Source organism: Podarcis bocagei (genome assembly GCF_964188305.1).
Source record: "Podarcis bocagei genome assembly, chromosome: 2".
In the NCBI taxonomy this organism is placed as follows: domain Eukaryota; kingdom Metazoa; phylum Chordata; class Lepidosauria; order Squamata; family Lacertidae; genus Podarcis; species Podarcis bocagei.
Window position 1 is genome coordinate 63,892,545 of NC_138126.1, and position 23,560 is coordinate 63,916,104.

Sequence of the window (23,560 nt, forward strand, 5' to 3'; positions counted from 1 at the left end):
AGGGATTAGTCAGCACCATCTCAGTATGCATCAAACTGACTCACCTCCCGGTGTTTCCAACAGCCATATCCACACATGATGCCCCGGCGACTGAACACCCAGCGATACAGATTGCAGCAGCCACTGCCGCCTCCGCCCCCACCGCCGCCTCCATACTACCCAAGCTTCCTGCCATACTTCCTGTGAGTATCCATTGATCAAACAGAGGGAGGAAGTGCTGCTTGAGGAAGAAACCTCCTCTTTGCTGCTGGGGTCTAGGGCTGAGGGCCTTGCCTTTCTTTCAGCGTGACCCCTTGGTGGGAATATGGACTTGCCTCCTTTTCCTACCCATGTACTCATTCAAAACGCAAGGTTGGTTTCTGTGCCTACACGCTTTTCTGCTCCTGTTGACTACTCCCCTCTGCCTTTGAACTTTAGATCAATGCTTCCTGTGTCACCGACAGCTGTGGGGCCTACAATAAGTTTGGACTTGGATGTGGATGATGTGGAGATGGAAAACTATGAGGTGGGTTGGCCTCCCTCTCCCTAGGGGGCATCGGCATGGCAGGAAGGCTCTAGAGCAGCTGGTTAGTGGTACCCTCAGTGCATGGTGGAACAGGAAGATGGTAGGGTTTGCCGTGTGATGGGGTCAAGTGGCAGCAGTGCTAGGAGAAGGAACCGTCCTGTGGTGAACGTACTGTTGAAAGAATGGGTTTCAGGGTGTAGGAGGAAGCCTGATTGGAGCCCAGAAGGAAGCTGATCAGCTGTGTATGTATGTTCTTTTTTTAAATCTTCCACTAGGCATTACTGAACCTGGCCGAGAGGCTAGGAGAGGCCAAACCCCGGGGACTCACCAAAGCAGACATCGAACACCTTCCATCCTACCGCTTCAACCCAGAAAGCCATCAGTCGGAGCAAACCTTGTAAGTGTTGGGAGAAAGGGCCTCCAGTGGAGTCCTAGATGGGGAATAGAAGGCAGCACAGCTGAATTTGGAAGGAATTGGGATAGCAGGCATGAGGGTTTCTGTTTGTGAGTGTGTGAGTGAAAGAGAGAGAGAGGGGGGATGATGATGGTGGTGTAACTAGTACTAGATACACAGGATTTAGAACACAGGTGGTCATTGCCACTTTATGTGAGTGGCAGCAGGGAATTCTGCCTGTCTCCTGCTCATATTGCAGGGACCCAATCTTTAGTTGTCCCTTTCCTAGCAGTTGGGGAAAGAGTTTCCTTCAGCATCATTTTGCATACGATTGTAAGTCTCTCTGAGCAATGCAACTGCAGTGAAAGGGTGGAATATAAACAACTCTAGGGTGATACCCGACTAAGTCATAGTATGAGTGGATCCACTGGAAGAAGTGGAAGAAGTCCACTGGAAGAATCAGCCCATTGATTTCCGTTGGGCTGCTCTGTGTATGACTTAGTGGGATGTCACATTGATAAATAAAATAATCCATGTTGACTCTCCTATGGAACATACAGTGAAGCGAGAAATAAATAACTTGAGTTGTACGCCTGTTGTTGATCTACGCTTGCCCCTTTTAATTATTATTTAACCTTAAAATGTGTTGTGGGGAGGGGGTTGCACTCACCCTTTTTTCTTTCTTTTCTTTCTTGATATACGTACAGACCTCCAAACTGAATCCAACTCATGAGCAACTGGTTCTTCCTGTTTCCAGGGCAAGCGAGCTGTGCAGAGGGCTGATTGACTGGTCCTTGTGACCTTCCTATCTGTTCTTTTTATTTCATTATATCCCACCTTTCTCATAGCGCAGGACCCAGGGCCGCTCACAATATGCATTAAAAAAAGAATTACAGCTAATAAAACACCTCAGTCAGTTATAAATCATATTTAGAAAGTTACCATATCAAAACCACTGAATCAAAACAACTTAAAACAATTTAAAAACACAAGAGAAGAAGAATATATACAATCCTGATTTGCAAGTATTGCTTTGACCTTCTGCTAATCAAAGGCCCCTTTCATTCAGAGTGGTCTTTGAAGTATGAAAAAATAATAGATTGGTGGGTTTAATAAAAAAGGGGACCAATTAAATATTTAAATGAATAACCATGAGAAATGCCTGAGAGTGGGAAAAACTATTCAAAAACCCCAACCCCTGCTCAAAGCATGGGGGTGGGGAGGTCTTGGCCAAAATCTGCACTGATTGTGGTTGCTCATTGGGGCAGGACAGTTTGAGCATATTACACCGATCCTGGCCCAACAGTACTGGCTGCCAATTAGTTTCCCAATTCAAAGTGCTGGTTCTGACCTATATAGCCTTACATGGCTCAGAACCACAGTATTTCAAGAACCACTTCTACCCATATGAACTGCTCCAGACTCTGCAATCATAATCTGAGGCCCTTTCTCATGTGCTTCCCCCACAAGAGGCCCAGAGGGTGGCAACACAAGAACAGGCCTTTTCTGCAGTGGCTCCCTGTTTGTGGAATTCTCTCCCCAGGGTGGCTCTCTTGGTGCCTTCATTAAACATCTTTACGTGCCGGGTGAAAATGTTTCTCTTCAACCAAGCGTTTGGCTGTTCTATGACATTTTACATGTGTTTGTAGAAGGAAGGTTATTGGTTTGTTTTTATTTTATTATGCATTTTGTTTTTTTCTGTTGGGGTATTTGGATGAAGGGTGGTATGTTGTTGTTGTTTAGTCATTTAGTCATGTCCGACTCTTCGTGACCCCATGGACCAGAGCACACCAGGCACTCCTGTCTTCCACTGCCTCCTGCAGTTTGGTCAAACTCATGCTGGTAGCTTCGAAGACACTATCCAACCATCTCGTCCTCTGTCGTCCCCTTCTCCTTGTTCCCTCCATCTTTCCCAGCATCAGGGTCTTTTCCAGGGAGTCTTCTCATGAGGTAGCCAAAGTATTGGAGCCTCAGCTTCACGATCTGTCCTTCCAGTGAGCACTCAGGGCTGATTTCCTTAAGAATGGATACGTTTGATCTTCTTGCAGTCCATGGGACTCTCAAGAGTCTCCTCCAGCACCATAATTCAAAAGCATCAATTCTTTGGCGGTCAGCCTTCTTTATGGTTCAGCTCTCACTTCCATACATCACTACTGGGAAGACCATGGCTTTAACTATACGGACCTTTGTTGGCAAGGTGATGTCTCTACTTTTTAAGATGCTGTCTAGGTTTGTCATCGCCTTTCTCCCAAGAAGCAGGCGTCTTTTAATTTCGTGGCTGCTTTCACCATCTGCAGTGATCATGGAACCCAAGCAAGTAAAATCTCTCACTGCCTCCATTTCTTCCCCTTCTGTTTGCCAGGAGGTAATGGGCCCAGTGGCCATGATCTTCATTTTTTTGATGTTGAGCTTCAGACCATATTTTGCGCTCTCCTCTTTCACCCTCATTAAAAGGTTCTCTAATTCCTCCTCACTTTCTGCCATCAAGGTTGTGTCATCAGCATATCTGAGGTTGTTGATATTTCTTCCGGCAATCTTAATTCTGGTTTGGGATTCATCGAGTCCAGCCTTTCGCATGATGAATTCTGCATATAAGTTAAATAAGCAGGGAGACAATATACAGCCTTGTTGTACTCCTTTCCCAATTTTGAACCAATCAGTTGTTCCATATCCAGTTCTAACTGTAGCTTCTTGTCCCACATAGAGATTTCTCAGGATGAGGTGATCAGGCACTCCCATTTCTTTCAGAACTTGCCATAGTTTGCTGTGGTCGACACAGTCAAAGGCTTTTGCATAGTCAGTGAAGCAGAAGTAGATGTTTTTCTGGAACTCGAAGGGCGGTATACTACTACTCATAATAATATGCAGCTGAAGGTGAGGAGGAACTGAACTCTCACCCAGTCATTGGTGTTTTTTGGTGTGTTTTTTTGTCTGCTTTTGAAGGGGCAGTACATCTGCCCACCTTTAGGAATAGAAGGGCTTCTTGAGGAGTGAGTTCAGATTGTACCCGAGCAGATCTGTGAATTGTCAGGGGAAGGCAACAACCCTTACTGATATGTACAATCGAGTTGAGCGCTGAAATCCTTTTCCTAGCATGATCATGCAGTGTCACCTGGAAGTATGTATTGGGCACCTAAATAAGATTCTGCTGGAAACAGTGGGAGACACTACTCCCAAAGACTGGGAGGTCTGAAGCTCAGTGGCAGAGCCTCTGCTTCCTAGACAGACGGTCGTGGGTCCTCAGCATCTCCAGGTGGGTCTGGGAGAGAATCCTGCCTGAAACCCTGGACAGCATCTGCCCATCACTGTAGATCTGACTCAGCATGAGGCAGCTTCCTATGGGCCTGCAGATAATCTTGCCCCTGTGGGGAAACTGGACCATGCGGTGCTTGAAGACCGTGGACTGGTGTGCTGCTCCTTTGTCATTCTTCTGACACTGCACTGACTGGGTCCTTCTCCCTCCCTTCCCCAGGTGTGTTGTGTGCTTCAGCGACTTCGAAGTCAGGCAGCTGCTGCGAGTTCTGCCCTGCAACCACGAGTTCCACGCTAAGTGCATCGACAAATGGTTAAAGGTAACATCTGCTGCTCTTGCTCTATCACTGGGGAACCATTGCATTAAAAGATTATTCTGTCCGGGATGCTGCGGCTTAATCGGCAAGGAGCATATTCGGAAGTGCATAATCATCAAGTGGGGGGCGGGCATACAGGGGGGAATGGGCCTTTGTGCAAGCGATCTAAGAGACCCAGAGCTTTGGAATCAGCTTTGACAGCGCTCTCTACTGGCTGTTGATTGCAACTGCACCGTGAAGGGGAAGGCGGCTTGGTGCGGGATGAGACTTTGCAGGAGCGACAGGGTTCTTCCTGGCCATGGAAGTCTCCCCTGCTGTTCTGAAGGAGTTTCACACCCCTCTGGAGCAGTTTTTCTGGAGGGCATGCAGGGGGAAGAGTGACTTGGAAAAAGTCACCTCCGCCCCCTTCTTTCAGCAGGAGTGAAATCTGGGATTCAACCACTGCCTCTAATCTTCATTCAACATTGTGGGTAAATTGCAGGCAAATCCTTTAAGTAGAGACTCTGGCTTTTATTATGTACAAATGCAATGACTGTTCAATGATTTTTGTGCACTTGTAAGGTGACTCAGAATCCTAATTTAAATATGGGAGTGGGAAAGATCAATAATAATAATAATAATAATAATAATAATAATAATAATAATAATAATAATAATTTTATTATTAATACCCCACGCATCTGAGCGGCTTCCAAACTCATATAAAAACATAATGAAGCATCAGACACTTAAAACCTCCTGATACAGTGCTGCCTTCAGAAGTCTTCTGAAAGTTATATAGTTATCTCCTTGACTTCTGATGGGAGGATATTCCAGAGGGTGGGTGCCACTTCCGAGAAGTCCCTCTGCCTGGTTCTCTGTAACTTCACTTCTCATCGTGAGGGAGCTGTCAGAAGGCCCTCAGAGCTGGACCTTGGTGTCCAGGCTGAATGATGGGGGTGAAGGCGCTCCTTCAGGTATGCAGGGCCTTAAACTTAAGAAAAGGTCTAGTGGATCAGACAGTGGGTCCTTTGAGTTTAGCATTCTGTTTCCAGCAGTGGTCTGCCGGATAGCCCTAGAAAGCCCTCAAATGGGGTGCAAAAGAAAGTGCCTTATTTCTTTTTCTTTCCCTTAGTATTCAGAGGCACGCCTAGAGATTCTGTTGAACCATCACACGTAATTAGCCATTGATATACTTATTTCCCATTAATTTTGTCCTGTGCCCTCTTGAAGTCACGTGGGCCACTGCCACATCTTGTGGCTGCGCAATTCTGTAAATTTCACTTGTTAACTTCTCACCTTTTGCAGCCCTATGAGACCCTTTTTGAGAATGAGTGACCAAAGTGGTGTATAGTATTCCAAATGTGGCCATACCACCGCCATTACTTGACTTTACTTATATTGAATCTCATTCATAATTTTATTGGGAGTTTATGGGCTTCCACCATCTTAAATAATCTGTTGTCAAGCACAAACTTGGCCACTTTATTTCTCAGCTGAATCCAGATTATTCATGAACAAATTAAGTAACATTGGTCTCAGTGCAAATCCTAGGAGCACTCCATATCTTGTCTCTGTTTTGAAACCTTCCTGTTTATTCCTGCCGTCAGCCGCCTGCTTTTTACCTAGCTTCTGATCCAAAGGAAATTATGTCAGAAGGAAAGGTTTGGACTGGAGGGCTTCTGGAAGAGGAGGTTTGCTCTTAACTACCTTGTTCCCCTAGATCAGGGGTGGGGAACCTCAGATTTGTGGGGCCAAATTCAGCCAACCAGCCCTCATGATTCCCCCTTTGACCACGCCCTCTCTCGCCAGCCCTGCTGCGCAGGTGCTTTTTGCCTGGTTGGAATGCATCCTTGCATTAGGATAATGCCTCTTGTCATCCTGGATGGAGAGATCTGTGTAGGAATACCTGAGTTTTGGGAGGCCAGAATGTAGCCTGCTGTACAAAGGTGAGAATTGCATCTGTTTCTCTGGCCACTTGTGCCTGGCCCACGGCTGGCATGTGGCCCTTGGAAGGTTGCTCATGAAGGCATGTGGTTCGTGGGGCCCAAAATGGTTCCCCACCTGTGCCCGAGATAGAGCCCAGTTTCTTGTCCTTGTCCAGTGCCGCTTGATACCTTGAGAAGTCCATTCCTTCATTCATTAGCTGTTCACCTTGAACATTAGTTGTTCATTAGTTTAGGAGAGAGTGCCAAACCTACAACGAGCAACAGATAAGTGGATACAGGCTGCTGCTGCTGCTGCTGATTGTTTAAGCAGAAACGTTTCCTAGTGGGTGTGGTTGACCTTAAAGCCACGTCCCTCTTTCCTGATCCTGCCATTGGTCATTGCAGGCAAACCGCACATGCCCAATCTGCCGGGCAGACGCCTCAGAAGTGCACCGGGAGGCTGAGTGAGGCTCGTCAACGCACTGCTGCACAAATTCACTCCAGGATACGGACCTTGGCCCAGGGGCTTGGCCCAGCCTGTATGCTTAAGCCTCTGGGGACTCTCCTGGGATGTGGTGAGAATATAAGCAATGTATGACACCCCCCTACCCTTACCCCTCCGTGGCATGGACTGGGCCTGGTGGCAGAGCCAGCTCCGCGGTGTCACGCTTCGCTAGGGGGAGGCCTCCCCATGTGCTCCGCACTCCAAAGAGACTCCATCCTTGCGCCATTTTACTCTCCAGGTGTTCTTGCATTCCTTTCATTTTGGTTCTCCTTTCCTTGTTTTGGTTTTGTTGTGGCTGTCTGACCCAGGTATTTTTAGTCCCCCTCCCACCCACCCCCACTTCTGGCGCCACCAGATCGGGGCCTTCAGAAGCCGAGCAGCTCAAAGACGGGGGAGGAAGTGCCTGCTTCAGTCCCACCCCCCAACCACTTGCCCCCCAAAGCACAGTGTTGTCGCGTGGCAGGCAGTGGAAGTGGTTGGTTGCAGCACTGATGAGGGGCGGCCCAAAGCCTTCCCGGAACCATTTGAGGTTGCCCACACACAAATCATGGCCCAGGGCTGCCTCTTCTGGCTTTTCCTTACACACACACACACACACACACACACACCATCTTGCCCTTCCTACATGCCAGGGATGCTGGGCGGCATTCAGGGCTCCGTAGCAGGGTGGTGATGGTGGAGCAAAACAGGCCTGCGCAAGGCCCAGCAATATCCCATCCCACTCAGCTCCCCTTCTCATTGTAGAGGGGCGTGTGGAGACCCATTTCCCCCTCAGAAGACGTGGAGGAAAGCGTGAGTTGAGTGAGTGAGAATCCTCGTGGTGAAGCAGCTGGCTCTGCTTCATACATCTGTAAGGTGGAGGCTCTCTTTGCAAGGCCCGTCTTCAGAATAATGTTCTCTAGCTAGAGCTGACAATTACTTCTCTTCCCTTCTGCAGCTCAGTTGTTTTCCTTGGGGTCCCCTTTCTTTCTCAGCACCCATCTCCATGAAATCCAGCCCCCCCTTTCCTAAAAATACAAATCAGGTTTGTGCCACTGTTTCCCCCATATCTCAGGGGAGGGCACGTGTGTTTCTCTGCCTCCCTCTCTCCCTGTTTTCCTTCTGCAGGGAAGAGGGAGATGCTCAGCCGACTGAAGCAGAAGCCTTTAGTCCCACTGTAAATCCTGCCCGCTTTTCTGTGCTGACCCCAGGCTAAGCCCCTGAAAGCTGCCGGGGCCGCTGCGAAGCTCTCTGCAGTAGGATCCTGGGCAGCGAGCAGATGGGGAATTATTTATTAATCTTGTTGTTGTCTACCCTTGCACTAGCTATCATGGAGAAAAGCCCATCTGGCGAAAACCGCTCCTCCCTCCAAGATGCACTGCTGCATCAGCTTTCTTTCCTTTCTGCGTAGGACCAGGCAGACGTTTCCATTCCCTTTTCCACTCGCTCGACCATTTCTCTCTCCTCCTTCCCCCTTCCCCCCCCCTTCCGGGGACCCCAAGTGAAGTTTGGCCCTCCTACTGCCACCCCCAACGGAGTGTTGTTTTCCCCCCTGCATGGCCTGATGCTTGTGCTCTGGGTCAGGCACCGTGGGGTGGGGTGGGCTGTTTCGCCATGACGAGCATACATGCGAGTTGTGTGCCTTCCTGTCTCTCTGTACACGTGTGTGCGTGTGTTGCGTGCGTGCGTGCACACACACACTAATCCTACCTAAAAAAAAAAGCACCTGCTGGTTTGAAGCAAGAAAGCAACCGACCTGCCACCCTGTTACAGAAACCTGTGATCGTTTAAAAAAATATATCTTAAAAAAAATAAAAGTTGTTTTGCATGATTATACCATGGAGCCGAGAGAGAGAGAGAGAGAGAGAGAGAAGCCCTCGCCATGTAGTTGGTTTGTGTTCGGATGCCTGGCAAGAAGGACTCGGAGAGGACGATGAAACCTAATGTAAATGTTCACAAATTATGCATGCATGTTATGACCAGCTTGGAACTTGGTATTGGCTAACTCTCTAGCCAGCTGTGGGGGTGATGGGGTGGGGGGGTTAAAGAGGGAGTTCTTTGTGCTCAGCTGATTACTGCCATGCACTGTACTGCACATGTCCGCAACGCCTCACAAGGACCGTCAACGCTTTTCAGGGCATTTCTCCCTCCCCTTCCCCACCCCCTCCAGATTAGAGATGGGTTTGAAACCTGGTTGGGCCAGGAGGAGGCAGCTGTGGGAGGGGGGGCACACACAGGACTGAACCTCGAGGTAGGCTTGCAAGGGTCAGTGTTGGCAGGCGGTGGGGGGAGCGGTTAGTAGCGGCCTCAGAAAGGAGAGGGTTTCGTTAGGTGCATCTTCTCTTTCATGGTGCTGCAGAGGTGGGTGAAGTTGCACCCGCTGACATGCTCCTTGCTGTGCCATCGCCCCCTTTCCTCTCTGCATCTTTTCCCGGCACATGAACCTTGTCCCTGTATCAGCTAGTGGGATGTGTCTGGCAGTGTGGCTCCATCAGAATTCAACTTCCTCCACCGTCCACAAGGTGGAGCTCTCTTTTCCCCCTGCATATTCTCCATCTTCTCCCCAGCTGGATTCATTGATTCCTGCTGCCTTTAATTGCCAGCTGAGGTCTGGCATGTACCCAACCCCCTTTTGGAATGGATGGCAGCAGATGAGAGCGGGCCATGCTTTTCCTGCTCATCCAGCATCCCAGGGCCTTTATACATAAACTGGAGCCTCTTCCCACAAAACTAACACCCCCCCCCCAAACAAAATCCCATTCTCCCAGCCACACAAATGCCGGAGGGGCACTCATGAGCGGAGCGGGTGGAACAAACCATGGGCCCATTATTCAGATTGGTCTGGGCCAACCTTGGAGCAGCGTTTGTGAAGGAAAGCTAGATTCTTCCAACCTGGCTCTTTTCTGTGGGGTGCTCCGAGCTCAGATGGTGGCTGGAGAGGGGAAGTAGCCTCTCTTAAAACAGTGGGCAGGAGCAGTCTAGCTGTCTGCGTTGTTGTTGTTTTCCTGAGCCCACTGGCTCTCAGCAATACTTACCTCTGAAGCAGGGGAAAGTCTTTTTAGGTGTAGCTGGGGCCACCAGGCCTTTTGCCATTGGTGCTTACAGCTAATCTCTCCCCCCACCCCACCCCCACCCCAGATGCTGGAGTTCTTGCGCCACTTGAATTCAGGAAGTCCTCTGGGGAGCTAGGAGGTTGGGGACCTGGGAACCTGCTTTTGTTTTGTCTCGTGGACCTTTTATTCCGTTACCAGTCCAGGGATGATCTTCAAAGTCCTGCAGAAAGACGCCGAGCCACACAGACAGGATGTAGCAAGGTGCATGTTCTGCTTAACTACAGCTGGGTAGCAATCTCTTGTTTTGGCAGGAGCAACTAGCCTGCAGGTAGACCAGTCCGTTAGGAACCTGTTGAGCTCTGGGCAGGCCGGAGCTTTCTTTTTAATCACCTGGATTTCTGATGAATTGAATGTTTTTTAAGTCCCCACCTGGCTCAGCCCCTTCTTTGCACTTTGGCTGATAATGCAGGTTAAAACGGCGAAGTCATTTGGATCAGGTCAAATAATTTAAATCTCTTCCTTCTCAGCCCACTTTTCCAGAGGGTTAGAATAGCCACAGTTGGACATCTAAGCCAGGTCTCGGCCCATGCGCCTGCGTGCGCACACACAAAGGAATGGGCCACTTGCCATATAAAACTGCACAGACACCAGCAGCCCCTTTTGAGTACCTGTCCTTCTGTGACCACTCAGTTCTCCCCTCTCCCTCACATGTCAAGCCAGTGCCTTGTGTCAGACCCACCTCCTCCGCTTTCCCCCCCCTAGCCCCAGCCTTTCTCCTCGTTTCACAGCTTTTTTAAAGAAGGAAAAACAATAACAACTTATTTCACGTGACACAAATAACCAAAGGTCTTTACTGTATATAAAAACCACAGGTGTTTCTATATTTATAGCCAATCAGAATAGTGCCGGTGCCCATCTGTTTTAAAAACGCTCTCTTCTCCTCCCCCCCTGCTATCTCTGGTCCCCCCCCCCGCGCCCCCCAGAAAGATGACTTGGGGTTGGGGAGGGTAGAAAAGCCTTACGGTTCTTCTGGTGGCGACTCGAAAGCTCACAAGCTCGTGTGCTGCAGAATTTATTCCAATGAGCAGCTAAAAATTATCATTTTAAAACAAAAAACAACAAAAAAATTACTAAAACATTTATTTAGGATGTTTGTGATTGCTGATTGCGCTGTAGATGCCACTGTTTACCAATGATTTCCTGTGGTGGGATAGTGGACTGTTTACTGTTCTTTTTTACCAGTCCCGTGCCCTCCAGAGGGATAGCTCAGCTTCACCCTACAAGGAGAGGAGCCTCCCTGTAGGGCACCAGGGCATTTGTTCTGTGTTAGAAAGTTTATATATATATATATTATATATATATTATAAATATATATATATAATTTTTTTTTGCTCTGTTACTTGCACATTTTACAGTTACCTCATTTTTCCCATGTATGTATTTGAAAAAAGGCTAATATATAGAGAAGAAAAAAGGTTCTTAAATCTCTAAAAAAGTGTTTGTTTTTTTTCCATTCCATTGGAATCATATTGGTTTGTAGCATTTAACATAACTAGTATGTTGTATTATATATATGTGTATTATACTGATTGAAATTTTTAACAGATTTGTACTTTTTTTAAAATGAAAGTTGCTAGTTCTGCTTGACCAAGTAGTGCAATCATTATTTTTTTTAATGTTGTGGCTGATTTTGAGAGGGATATTCACTAATAAATGTATGATGTATACCAACGAGGGCAGGCCAGTCTCTTCTCTTGGTGGAGGCAGTGCTCTCAGGAAGGTGGTGGTGGTTGTTTGTCTTCTAATAGTAGTATTAGAGGTATCCTGACCCTCCTCCAAGGAGCTACGAATGGCATCCTCACCCCCAGCTTTTGAACTGAGTTAGGATGGGAGACTTCGTAGAATGGAGCAATGGTTTGAAATGCAGTTTCCCACATCCAAAAGAGCCATGGCCTAGACCCCAGCTCACATTCTCTTCAAAAAGTCGTCACAATGATAAAATGCTGTAAAGAAAATCTGCGTTAATTTGCTTTATGCTCTTATCAGTGCCACAGTAAAATATAAAAAAGTGAATGTGCTATGAAGGCATATGAATTTTCCCTCGCCAGCTTCAGGGAAGTTACTGTGCCCCTGAAACATTAACTTCAGCATCCATCTTAATTTTGGTTATGGAACAATGGCACAACCTTTTTAAGTTGCAGCATGTTTAGCATTCCCACCAGCTTCTCGGTGATTGATGTGGGTAGTGTCACCCCTTGCTTTCAACTAATGCAGCATCTATGATGTGTGGGTTGTGGTTCCTATCTGCTGCAGCTCCATGACACAAGGAACCAAGCCCAAGCTAAGAAGTGGAATGTTAGCATTTTAAAAATATACTGTCTACTCTGCCACCAGTGATACCTGGAGCAACTTGCTCTCAGCAAACAAAGTAAGCGTTTTCCAATGCCCATGGTAGTTTGCAGATTTGCTTTCAGTGTGTCAGTGGTTTGTTAAATATCATGGTTAGCACTTGTGTTGTTGTTTTTTTAAAAAAAGCATGACTGATGTTTGGACAAATTCACAGAGAGGTCTACCAGTGGTTAAGTAGTGATTACTGCTTTTGGAGACCTCCAGATTCAGAGCATATGTCTCCTTGTAGACTTTATGGAGACGTCTGCTTAGCCATTGTGGGAAACAGAGTGCAACCAGTTGATCTACTATTCAGTTTTGTTTTTAAAGCTAAACATGCTACATTAAGGACTCTCCATGTTTCACTCAAACCCCAAATAACTGGAGGTGGTGGCTAGAGAAAATGTTTTTTCTCCATTGTTCGTAACACTAGAACTTGTGGACAACCAATGAAGCTGAATATTGGAAGATTCAGGACAGATAAAAGGAAGGGTTTCTGCACAGTTAAAACTCTGGAACTCACTCCCACAGGAGGCAGGGATGGCCAGCAACTTGGGGTGGCTTTAAAGAAAGGTTTAGACAAATTATGGATTAAGCTATCAAGGGCTACTTGCAACAATGGCGATGTTCTCCCACCATGGACAGAGGCAGTAATGCTTTTGACTGGAAACTGCAGGCTGGGAGTGTGCTCTCGTCCTGCTCATGGGTTTCTCCACAGACATCTGATTGGCCACTGTAAGAGCAGGATATAAGGCTAGATGGGGCATTGGCCTGACGCCAGCAGACTCAACTGAGATTCCCAGCAATTGGTATACCATGGAATACTGACCATGAAGGCAGAATATAGCATAGGTCTGTTTTAGGGAACACAAAAAGCAGCCTTACACCAAGTCATAATTGTCTACACTGATTGGAAGCAACCCTCTGGGCCAGAGTCTTTCCCAACCCTACCTGCTGCATTGTAAATCAGATGCACTATCAGTGGCAGGTCTTGCATTTGCTGTCCACTGGGTCAATTTTTGATTGAGCCATTCACTCTAACTCCCAAGATCACTGCCAGCTCAGTAGGATTTGCATCTCCTGCCCACCTACACGGTGTCACACTTGCTTATGTGATACGATGCTTGTTGGATCACCCATATTTGCACATTCAAAAAACTCTTGTATCGCAAGAGTCTTTACTGAACTGTGACTTGATTTTCTTCCCTTGCTTAGAGTGTGTGTGGGCTGGAAGCTTTCTATTAGAAAATAGCAAGTGGTCAAACCAAAATGAACCTACCTAACCTTTACATCCTGCATTCACTTTAGCAGTATTAACTTGTTCTAGTTTGGCAAAAAGCAATACTAGTGTAAAAGCTGTAAATTTTCAGTGCAAACCACATCTTTTAACACTAGTGCCCACTAGAACATCTGGCAGATGATTTGCCTTTCCCCCAAATCATATTTGCTCATGCTCTAATTTTGCTAATTAGATAAGTAATTAGTATTAAGTTATGCAATGCAGCATGTTTAATATGAATTGAGCAACTGCAAGATTCACAAATAACGTAGGGGTTGGGGTAAGTTATGCACATCATTTATTATGGGGTGTGAAAGTATTCTGAAGTTTTTGCTTTCTGCGGAAAATGGCATCAATCCACACTCACTGCTGTGCTTTCTCTTTATGATAAAGGCCCAAAAGGCATTCAGATGCTCTAGAGAAGAGGGCCAGGGCTATGCTTCAGTCTGTCCTAGCAAAGAATTTTACATGCTAACCACTTTAAGGCATAAAGCCAATAGCTGAGAAATTATCTGAATTTTTGGGAGTAGCGAGAATTCTTTAGGCAGGGAATACCATCAGATGAACCAATACCTATGGAAAAATATGTGTAAGAACAGAGCACACACAAGGTTCACCTTGAACCTGTATTCCCACAGAAAGACTGTGTTCTTTTCATCTCCCTTTTATAATCCTTACTTAACTCAGTTTTCTTGATTCATATAGTAAGGAGGACAGAAAAATTAGTATTCTTCTGCTTCTGACCCAGTCAAAAAAAGAGAAGGGAAGCTAAGTCTGGCAAATAAGAGTAATACTGTATTTCATGAGTCCAGCTCGGATTCCAAATGATGCTCATTCGCAGGAGGCAATATTTTCTGCAGTATATACAGTAGCAAGTGGAGGCTCCTCCATCACAAGGAAACAGAAAAGAGCCCAGCGAGTTCCATGAGCAAGTCTGTGCTCTCAACTTCCATACGCCTAAGAAAATTACACAACTGAGAGACTCCCTGTTAGCTGGAAAGACTTCAGAAGGCAGCTTTCCTGACCTCATGAACATCCCATTGCACTAAGGGGCAACAAGACTGAATCTGCCTTAATACAGGCAACAGCTGCAGATATTAAGAGAGGCCTGCATCTGTAAAATCTGCAGGCTGCCTTTCAGAGCTCTGTGGGTTCTAGCTGCAACACACAACTCATCGTTTAACACTTGCAGTGTCCTTAAGGCAGGCAGATACCATCCCCATTAACACTGACAAAATGACAACCTTGGCTCAACAAAAATGTCTGCAGTCCTTTAAGTTAGCTCAACTTTTCTGTCTGCCTTCCCTTCGCTGCTGCAGTTACCTCATGTGGCTATTGCAAGAGACATATCCCTCACTGGCACAGTCACACACACTCCTCCAGAGTGAGCCAAGGCAAGCCTAAGATGCTGTGCGGAAGGCAGTATCGAGTCCCGATTGCTGCTGAAACATGACCCAAGGGAATTTCGCTACTAAAGCTGTATGCGCACAGGTTAGGTCAGGCCATCATCTGGGCCAGTAAGACACTTGACAGTCAGAGGTGTTAGCACAGGCACACTAGAGGCAGAGTTTATTACACTACGCAGGCTAACAACCCTGGAGAAGAACCCCTGTGGTTAAGAATGTCAACCAGCTCCTTATAAAACAAAATAAACCAAAAACCACTGTTACCCCCGTTCTCCTTTGGTCATTACAAAGCAAAAGAAATATTTAAGAGATTTATACAGAGTGAGAAGCTGGAAGGGAAAAAAAGACCCTCTGCCCGTCCCTCCCCCACCTGGGCAGAAGACAACCTGGCCCACAGGTACGGTGTCCTTTAGCTGTCACAAGCAGCAAAACGTCGGGTGTTCTAATGTCAGAATGTTGGGGTATATTATTTCCAATAAAAGCAATATTTACCAAGAGCTGCCGTTTCTCCCCCTCTCTCGGGAGGGCAAACCGTGGCCCCTCCCATCGGCCCTCTGGATGTAAAAGGGGTTGCGTGTGCGTGAGTGTGCAGTTTCTCCCGCCAGTGCAGACATACGGCGTGGCTGGCCCAGGCCACAGAGTCTCTGATCCCTCATGTGTACGCAGCAGTCTTTTAAAAAAAATATTGTATTATAGTAGGAATTTCTCTTTCCATCTCTGTATTTTGGGAAAATGTCAATCGTCCGTGAGGTCCTGCACAAAGAGAACTTCCGTGTGGCTGAGTCCAGCTTCTTGCAGCGTGGGTGGGTTGGGCCACTCCTCTGTCGGAAGGCAGGGCAGGACACGGCGAGGGAAGTTGGCCTCAATCTGGAACTTCTCCGGGCTCTCTTTCAAAGAGAATAGGAAGTCATGGATCACCTAAGGGGGTAGTAGACAGTTATTCACCAAATGACCGAATGCCTTGCAACTGAGAGCAGAAAGCAGATCCTCACACTGCAACACTCTTCTGTGTTTATGGAAAGAATAACCAGTAAGATGGCCATTTTTTCATGATCATCTTAGAGGGGCCTCCATGCAATCACAATGTACCTAATTTGTATAAAATCTTACTTGAGCAGTAAGTTTCCTCATATATCCACTGTTCCCAAGAGCAGAACTTTTCATGGAACACTCATGCTGAAGGAAATGTGGAGGAGATAAACAGTGTGGGAGGTGCTGGAGCCTATAGGGGGAAGGGGTAACTAGAAATATCTCCACCCTCTTTCCTCCAGCGGGAGCCTCCACTGGATCTCAGTGTCTTGCGTGAATTGAAGGAGTCCTTATATTCATGGAAGGGACACACTGGGTTCAACCCACTCCTTCCTAAGGGCCTGCATGATGCAACAGAGAGAGAGAGAGCCTAGTCTCCATGTGGGAGATCCAGATTAGAATCCCTAATAAGTTAGAAAGCAAAGTGAGTCACCCAGGGTGTATTTCTTTAAGGGTAGACCATTGGTTAAGATAAGAGGCTTTGCAAAAATGGTAAGGATATTACTGCATTGCTCAGCTCCACCATTCCTCCACTTCTGCATACTGGGTCTCCCCTTTATCTGTATGAATCGCCAGCTGCTAAAGCAGATTCAGAGCTCAATTTCTGCTTCTCAAATAATTCTCAGCCACAAAATTTTGCCCCATCCTTACTGCTAAAGACTGTGTAAAATGGAATCGCCTCTCCACCCTGGAGTCATTGGGCATTTTGAAGACGATCTTGACACTTTCTGGGTCATCAGGATGCGGCTCTGGTGGTAGGCATTCCGATTTCCGTTCCTTCTCCTCCTGCAGAGTCTTCAGGGATAAAATGGAAATATGAATAAATGGCAGCAGCTCCAAAAGTAAGACAAAATCCAAATAAAGCTGTAGCCACTAGATCAGCACAGCAGCAGTCAATGGAACTAAGCATATCAATAGTTACTGTCGCCTCATCTCAAATGGGCCTCAAAATTAGATTGCCAAGTCATATTCCAGTATGTAGAATTCCAGCAAGAGCCTTTATAAGGTTTGCGGGAAGGTGTGGAGCGTTCATCAGTAGGCCTAACCCAGCCAGTTAGGGCATTCATTTGGAGTCAAAAAGTTCACTCAAGAAATCACTACTCATTTGAACTCTTGCTGAGTGATGCTCTCTGTTGGGACTAACTAGGCTATACCCAAAGCTTTATCAGTCTTCCAGCAGAATGTGTAGTATGTACACTTGTTTCTGGTGCCTTGGTCCAAAGGAAGGGAATTGTGAAGAACTGCATCCTGGGATGATGGAAAGCCTATTATGAAAATACGAATATAGGGCATCCTCCCACCCAATGGTGCCTGTAATGAGCTTCAACTGATAACTCTACACAAAGTTTATTCCTATTAAAACATTTGTTTTTGCACGTATTCTAAAATAATTTATCTTTCAAATAGAACAATATGTGTTAATGGGAAACTTCTAGAAGAGGGAGACTTACTTGAAATCTCATACTCTAATGCAGGCACACGAAAAAGTGATCTGAATTATAACCATCAAGAGAATGGAAACTAGTAAATGGATCTGGCAACTAAACATTGTTGCTTTATTCTGCAAGTAACCGTGCTACTTGTAAATAAATACAGTGGTACTTCTAGTTACAAACTTAATTTGTTCTGGAGGTCCGTTCTTAACCTGAAACTGTTCTTAAGTAGAGGTGTGCTTTCGCTAATGGGGCCTCTTGCTGCCGTTGTGCCACTGGAACAAGATTTCTGTTCTCATCCTGGGGCAAAGTCCTCAACTCGAGGTAACTCTTCCAGGTTAGCGGAGTTTGTAACCTGAAGCATTTGTAACTTGAGGTACCACTGTATAAATAAACTGTATTAATGGGGCGGGGGGAGAGAGAAACATTATGTGTGACATGATCTGAATTCTCTAAAATAAACTACTGTTCGCTGATCAGAATTTTAATGGATTAATTTACAGGATCTGAATCCTGGCTCATACTGTACTATGAAATGCAGGCTAACCAACTAGGAGTGGTCCTGCACAAACTAGTAACTGCTCCCATTTCCAAAGTGCCAGTACTAAATTTGCAGTAATATAAGGCTGTCTACAAGAGCCAGTCATTCCCACCTGCATTCATAGCTGAGGCATCTATTCTTCTTATGAAAATTGCACCTGAGACCTGTGATTCACTGCTATTGACACATTCAATTCTCACCCGCCGCCGTCTCTCCTCTGCTAGCTTCTGCTGCTGCACCTCCTCCTCCTTCCTCTTCTTCTTTTCCCGCTCTTCCTTTTTCTTGCGGTCTTTCTCCTGATCAGCCCGTAATGAAGCCAGGTATGCCTCATCTTGTTGTTGTCTAAGGACCTGAGTTTGGTTTCTCTCTTCTCTAAGATAAAAGGGGAAATGTATTAGTGCCAACCTGACAAGAACTGCTACAACAACACCTGAAGAAATTTCAGATTTTTACTAGGGGAAAGATGTATTTCTAACTAGGAGGGTTGTCCCAGTGGTTCTGCATTACGACTAGGCATTGCAGCCTTTTCTTATTCGCATGTGGGAACAGCAGCTGCTGCTGCTGCTCCTTTTCCTTCTTGATACAGTGGTGCCCCGCAAGACGAACGCCTCGCAAGACGGAAAACCCGCTAGACGAAAGGGTTTTCCGTTTTGGAGGCGCTTTGCAAAACGAATTTCCCTATGGGCTTCCTTCGCAAGACGAAAGCCCATAGGGAAATCTCCGGGACAGCGGGGAAGCGCAGCGCTTCTTCCCCACTGTCCTCGGACCTCCTCCGAAGGCTGGCGGTGGGGCGGAAAGCCCTTCTCCCCACGCCAGCCTTCGGAAGGCTCCTCCAAAGGCTGGCGGTGGGGAGAAAAGCCCTTCTCCCCGCGCCAGCCTTCGGATGGCTGTCCTGAAGACTTGGGGTGGGAGGAGGGTTTTCCTTCCCACCGCCAACATTCAGAATGCTGTTCTGAATGTTGGCGGTGGGGAGGAAAAACCCTCCTCCCACCGCAAGCCCTGGGAACAGAGGAGAAGCGCTGCACCCCTTCCCCTCTGTTCCCGTACCTGTCCTGAAGGCTTGCGGTGGGGAGAAAAGCCCTTCTCCGCACCGCCAGCCTGGCAAGCGGTTTCCATAGGAACGCATTAATTGATTTTCAATGCATTCCTATGGGAAACCGTGCTTCGCAAGACGAAAAACTCGCAAGAAGGAAAAACTTGCGGAACGAATTAATTTCGTCTTGCGAGGCACCACTGTACCAAGTAGTAGCAGCAGCAGCAGCTTCTACCAGTTTCCTGCTTGCCCTCTCCATCAAACAGCTTATGCTCCTCCTGTTCCATTTGCTGGCTCAGTGGAGTAAGTAGGTGGCAGCAGCAAAGAGCAGCAAGCGCCTCTACTTGTGGACCTCTACTGGGCCCTTGCCCATGCTGACCTACGATGTTTGAATCTTAAGGTGCTTTGAGACGCAAGCAAGAATCTGGAAAAAATACCCCACGGCTAGTATCTCTAAGAAGACAGCCTTCTCTCCCTGTGAACAGCATCAGCAGTCCACTTCTTCTTAGTGACAAAGCAACCTGGTGTCAGAAATCAGCAGTATGCCAACTAGAGTTAAGAACTAGAGGCTATCTCTTCCCATTCCAACACTAACACACTATTGCTGAAAGCCTGCAATCTATCTCAATCTGTTAGAGCCTACATTAGCAATCTGCCAGCAACATATATGAACACGAGTCATATAATTAAACAGATAGCTACAATTTACAGGATATATATTTTTCTTCTCTTTTACTCTATGCCCAGATAATTAAGTCAGGTTGAGCAGTTGGTAGTTTTCCCACAGAAAAGGTAATCACAGATTTAATTAAGTACTGTAAGGTGGAGAGTGGAGATGGCATCTCTTGTTTTTGACCTAGTACCTTTCCAGGCGCTCAGATACCAAGTATGTCTGGTTGGCATCCATGATGAATGTCAGCTGGTTAATGAGGTCATCAGGTTGGATGAGTCCTTCTAACCTCCCAACTACGGTCATTCTACGATCTTTCAGCATGATCATTGCCAGGAATGGGTAGGTGTTCTCACGCAAAGCTTGTGACACTAAGACAAATGCATACAATATGGTCAGCATTTGCAATCTTACCATATAGGGCATTTACAAAGAGATGAAGCTGCATTAAACTCCATCATACTATTTATCTAGCCCACTATTGTCTACTCTGGAAGTGACATTCTATGGTTTTGTAAATTGTCTTTCTAAGCCCTGCTATCATAGATCTTTGTATCTCCAGGCATCAGGGATTCAATTTGGGACCTTCCAGAGGGAAATCATGTGCTCTGCCACTGAGCTGTAGTCCTCTCCCTAATGCAACATGAAGACTATTCCAACTTTCAGCTTCTACAGTTCTTCTACACTTTTAAGAGGAAGTGGCCTTCAGTTCTCGACATTTGGGGTTCTAGTCCAACAGCAAATTCACACTGGAGATCTGGTATCAAAGGCATATACACAACCTTCACAGAAAACCTATGTTTTTAATGGTCACCAGACAAAAGGAAACCCCTTTTCAAAATTCAGGAAGGAGGCACTAGAGAAAATATCATAGAAAGTGATCATAATTCAGGGCAGCCTTCAGAACCTTAAGGCAATGGTCTCAATAGTTCTGACTTTAGTAAATGAAAACGCATTCACAAGCAGGGAGGAGGGAGTCATCCCAATGAGAAATTGGGGAAATCAGACTGAATAATTAGAATTCAACAGTTTTCCGCCCATGAACCTCCACACACTATGGCATGTTACCTGTCCAGTTTCTCATTAAACTAAGACACAAAGTTAATGTAACAGCAGCAGGGAACCTCCAGCTTACAGGCCCAATCGGGGCTAGTAGGGGTCCTAATTTGGCATATGAGGCCATTTTCTTCAAGGCATGCCCACCTGTCCCATACCCAATTACATATATATGGCACCGGGAAGCAGATGTGGGGTGCAAAGGAAGAATCCTGAGGCTTAAAATGCATTTCTGGTTGCTTGGCATGTGGAGCTTGTATCTGCACCTTTTAAATTTGATGCCAAATGCAAGCCCCACTAGTACTGGTTTCACATGGGTGCTGCCAACCAGAGCTCCCTGCAATGCAGGAATATATAATGGAATAATTAAAATCAGTACAAAAATAATCAAAACATCAGCGTTTTAGAAGGGAAACAATTCAGTTATAATTCAAAACATTCTACAAAACATTATGGTTATTATCAATGTTGTACTATCATCAAAAGTGTCATACAAGTCGCCCAAGACAGGGATTTCCAGAGTCTGGGTGGCCTGACAAAGAAAGCCCTGTGTCCCTTTCAACCAGCAATACTTCAGTCAGTATAGGTACACAGAGCAAGGCTAACCCAGATTCAAGTGACCAGGAAAGATCCACATGACTTTTAAAAGTAGCAACCAGCACTTTGAAATGGACTTGAAAACAAACTAGCAGCCAACGCAGTGGAGCTCCATGGTTTTAGTCACTTGCCTCAGTTAACACTATGCACTAAAGCATTCTGCTGTTGTTTCTCAGCACTCAGCAAAGGCAGCTCCAAGTGAAGTATGCTGGAGTAATCCAAACTCCCTATGATTAAATCCTGTGTGTGAAGTAGCCAGATCAGCCTTCTCCAAAACAAGCATAGCTGCAACATCAGGCTAATCCACTTAAAGCATTCCTGGCCACAACTGCCACCTGAGCATCCAGCACCACACCCAGGCCACAAATCCAATTCTTCAATGGGAGTGCCTCAGACTGGCTGTATTTCTATTCCATAATCAACACTCATTTCCTAATAAGCAACAGCACTTCCATCTTTTATAACGCAAGGGCTCCTCCTCCACTCTCTGTACAGACACTGAAGATGTTGATAGTCTAGGAATGCAACTTTGGGGGCAGATCCAACAATGTGGCCCTGCTCCTGTTTCAACATGTGAGTGACATGCAACTCACATGTGAGCATTGTAGAGTTGGGTGGCTCCAGCATATTGATGACTGGCATCCGCAAATCCCTCCTAGCTGTTTCATGTAGATGGTTTGTTTCCCATATAGTAAAACGGGGCAGAATAAAATACCAAACAGACACAACAGCTTATTTTGACAACCTGATCCTAAACACATTTGTTTGACTATATCCCACCAGTTCAAAAGCATTTCTTTTCATCATGTAAGATTGCAGTTCAAGGCTGCAATCCAATGCATACTTACTCTAGAGGAAGCACCACTGATTAGAGTGGGCCGTAACTCTTAAGTAAACATGCTTAGGACTGGGCTGCAAGTGTTTATAAAATGTTACATTAAGGCAGAGTTGTAATCAAAACACGTACCTCTATATCCTTCTGGTTTATTTGTGGAACAAGCCCAGAAAAGCATCCTTGTATTTATGAGGGCGATCACTTCAGGTGCACAAAGGGTGTTGCTGTTTGGAGAGGATACAAGATTAACTCACGTGAAATCGCACCCAGAACTCACACCACCATTTATAATAAAAAAAATCTGAAGTAACCTACCGACAGAATTCATCAGTGTCTTGATGGTCATCACCATGAAGGTAAACAAGGAGGAAGCGTAGCTCCCTCTTTGCATCATTCAGTGCCTTGAGAGAAGAAACATAAGGATGTTTTAGAGAGATGAAATCTGGACAATTTGGCACTGTGCCCAAGTGACAAAAGTAGTGCCAGGTCATCAGATCATAGCATGTACACAAAGACTATAACTGTGCTAATTTTTTTGCCAAATCATGCACAGCAAACCTTCCTCATTGGATAAGGAGCTCTGTGGCTGTGCTCTTGCTTTCCTTCTTCAGCTGTGCTGTGCTAGACAAAGTAGTGAGTCTTTGATATGCTCTTCACCCAAGGCAGACTGCTCTAATTATTAGCACTACTAGAACCACGCATTGAAAAACTGAAGTTACTGTATTAGCAGAGTGATTCCATTTCCAATACATTGTAACATAGGTAACAGTTAACAAAACGTAACTTCCAATTAAATATCTCGGGTTACTATTTTATATTACCTACAATCTATGTCTGCAACATTTTGCCTCAAGGGATAACTCAAGATTACTCTTCCAAGAATCTCCACTTCAAGACAGGACAACACCACGTAACTCTCGTGACATCCTCTTGTACCAACCTGACTGTATGTTCCCTGGTAGAAAACAGGATGTATTCTTCCAAATTTTTCTTCAAACATATGAATAAATGAAACAATATCACCAACAGGGTCAGTGACCCGACTACGAGGATCAGGGCGTATGAAACGCAAAGCAAACCTAGGAAAGAGTATAAAATTGAAATATCAGCTACTGGTTATTCTAGCACCTTCAGAACACGAGTGGGATATTTCAGTTTTACATTTGTTTATTTATGTTTCTGTCACCTGTATTTACAACACAAAACCCATATTAAAGATTTCTTAACAAAAACCAACCATGCCAAAATTGTGATATTCCAAGTAAACATTGTTAGACTATACCAAGATTTCCATAGCCCAGCAAGTTTGCAAGATTTCCAGTGCTAACTTGTCTTTATTTTATATTGCTAAACTTTGTTTTGCAATCATCTAATGACTAGA

At 45.8% G+C, this 23,560-nt stretch overlaps 3 protein-coding genes across 7 annotated transcripts in view; 2 read left to right on the top strand and 1 right to left on the bottom strand.

The window, feature by feature from the left end:
• RNF44 (ring finger protein 44) overlaps positions 1 to 9,600 on the top strand; it is a 62,600-nt gene extending 53,000 nt beyond the window's left edge. For 3 of the 4 annotated variants that reach the window (XM_081184959.1, XM_081184960.1, XM_081184961.1), the window contains exons 7-11: positions 64 to 182; positions 418 to 505; positions 781 to 902; positions 4,372 to 4,471; positions 6,781 to 9,600. In XM_081184959.1, coding sequence (XP_081041085.1) covers positions 64 to 182; positions 418 to 505; positions 781 to 902; positions 4,372 to 4,471; positions 6,781 to 6,843 — 492 coding nt within the window. In that variant the 3' untranslated portion in view covers positions 6,844 to 9,600. The remainder of the gene's footprint in view (positions 1 to 63; positions 183 to 417; positions 506 to 780; positions 903 to 4,371; positions 4,472 to 6,780) is intronic. The other variant, XR_014005490.1, reaches the window with a different exon arrangement.
• Positions 1 to 23,560, top strand: part of KIAA1191 — a 282,731-nt gene that overhangs the window by 193,083 nt on the left and 66,088 nt on the right. The window lies entirely within an intron of this gene.
• FAF2 (Fas associated factor family member 2) overlaps positions 15,120 to 23,560 on the bottom strand; it is a 32,014-nt gene continuing 23,573 nt past the window's right edge. For both annotated transcript variants that reach the window (XM_081184957.1, XM_081184956.1), the window contains 7 exons: positions 23,120 to 23,258; positions 22,495 to 22,580; positions 22,312 to 22,403; positions 19,885 to 20,062; positions 18,189 to 18,360; positions 16,666 to 16,809; positions 15,120 to 15,903 (listed from right to left, as the gene is read on the bottom strand). In XM_081184957.1, coding sequence (XP_081041083.1) covers positions 15,721 to 15,903; positions 16,666 to 16,809; positions 18,189 to 18,360; positions 19,885 to 20,062; positions 22,312 to 22,403; positions 22,495 to 22,580; positions 23,120 to 23,258 — 994 coding nt within the window. In that variant the 3' untranslated portion in view covers positions 15,120 to 15,720. The remainder of the gene's footprint in view (positions 15,904 to 16,665; positions 16,810 to 18,188; positions 18,361 to 19,884; positions 20,063 to 22,311; positions 22,404 to 22,494; positions 22,581 to 23,119; positions 23,259 to 23,560) is intronic.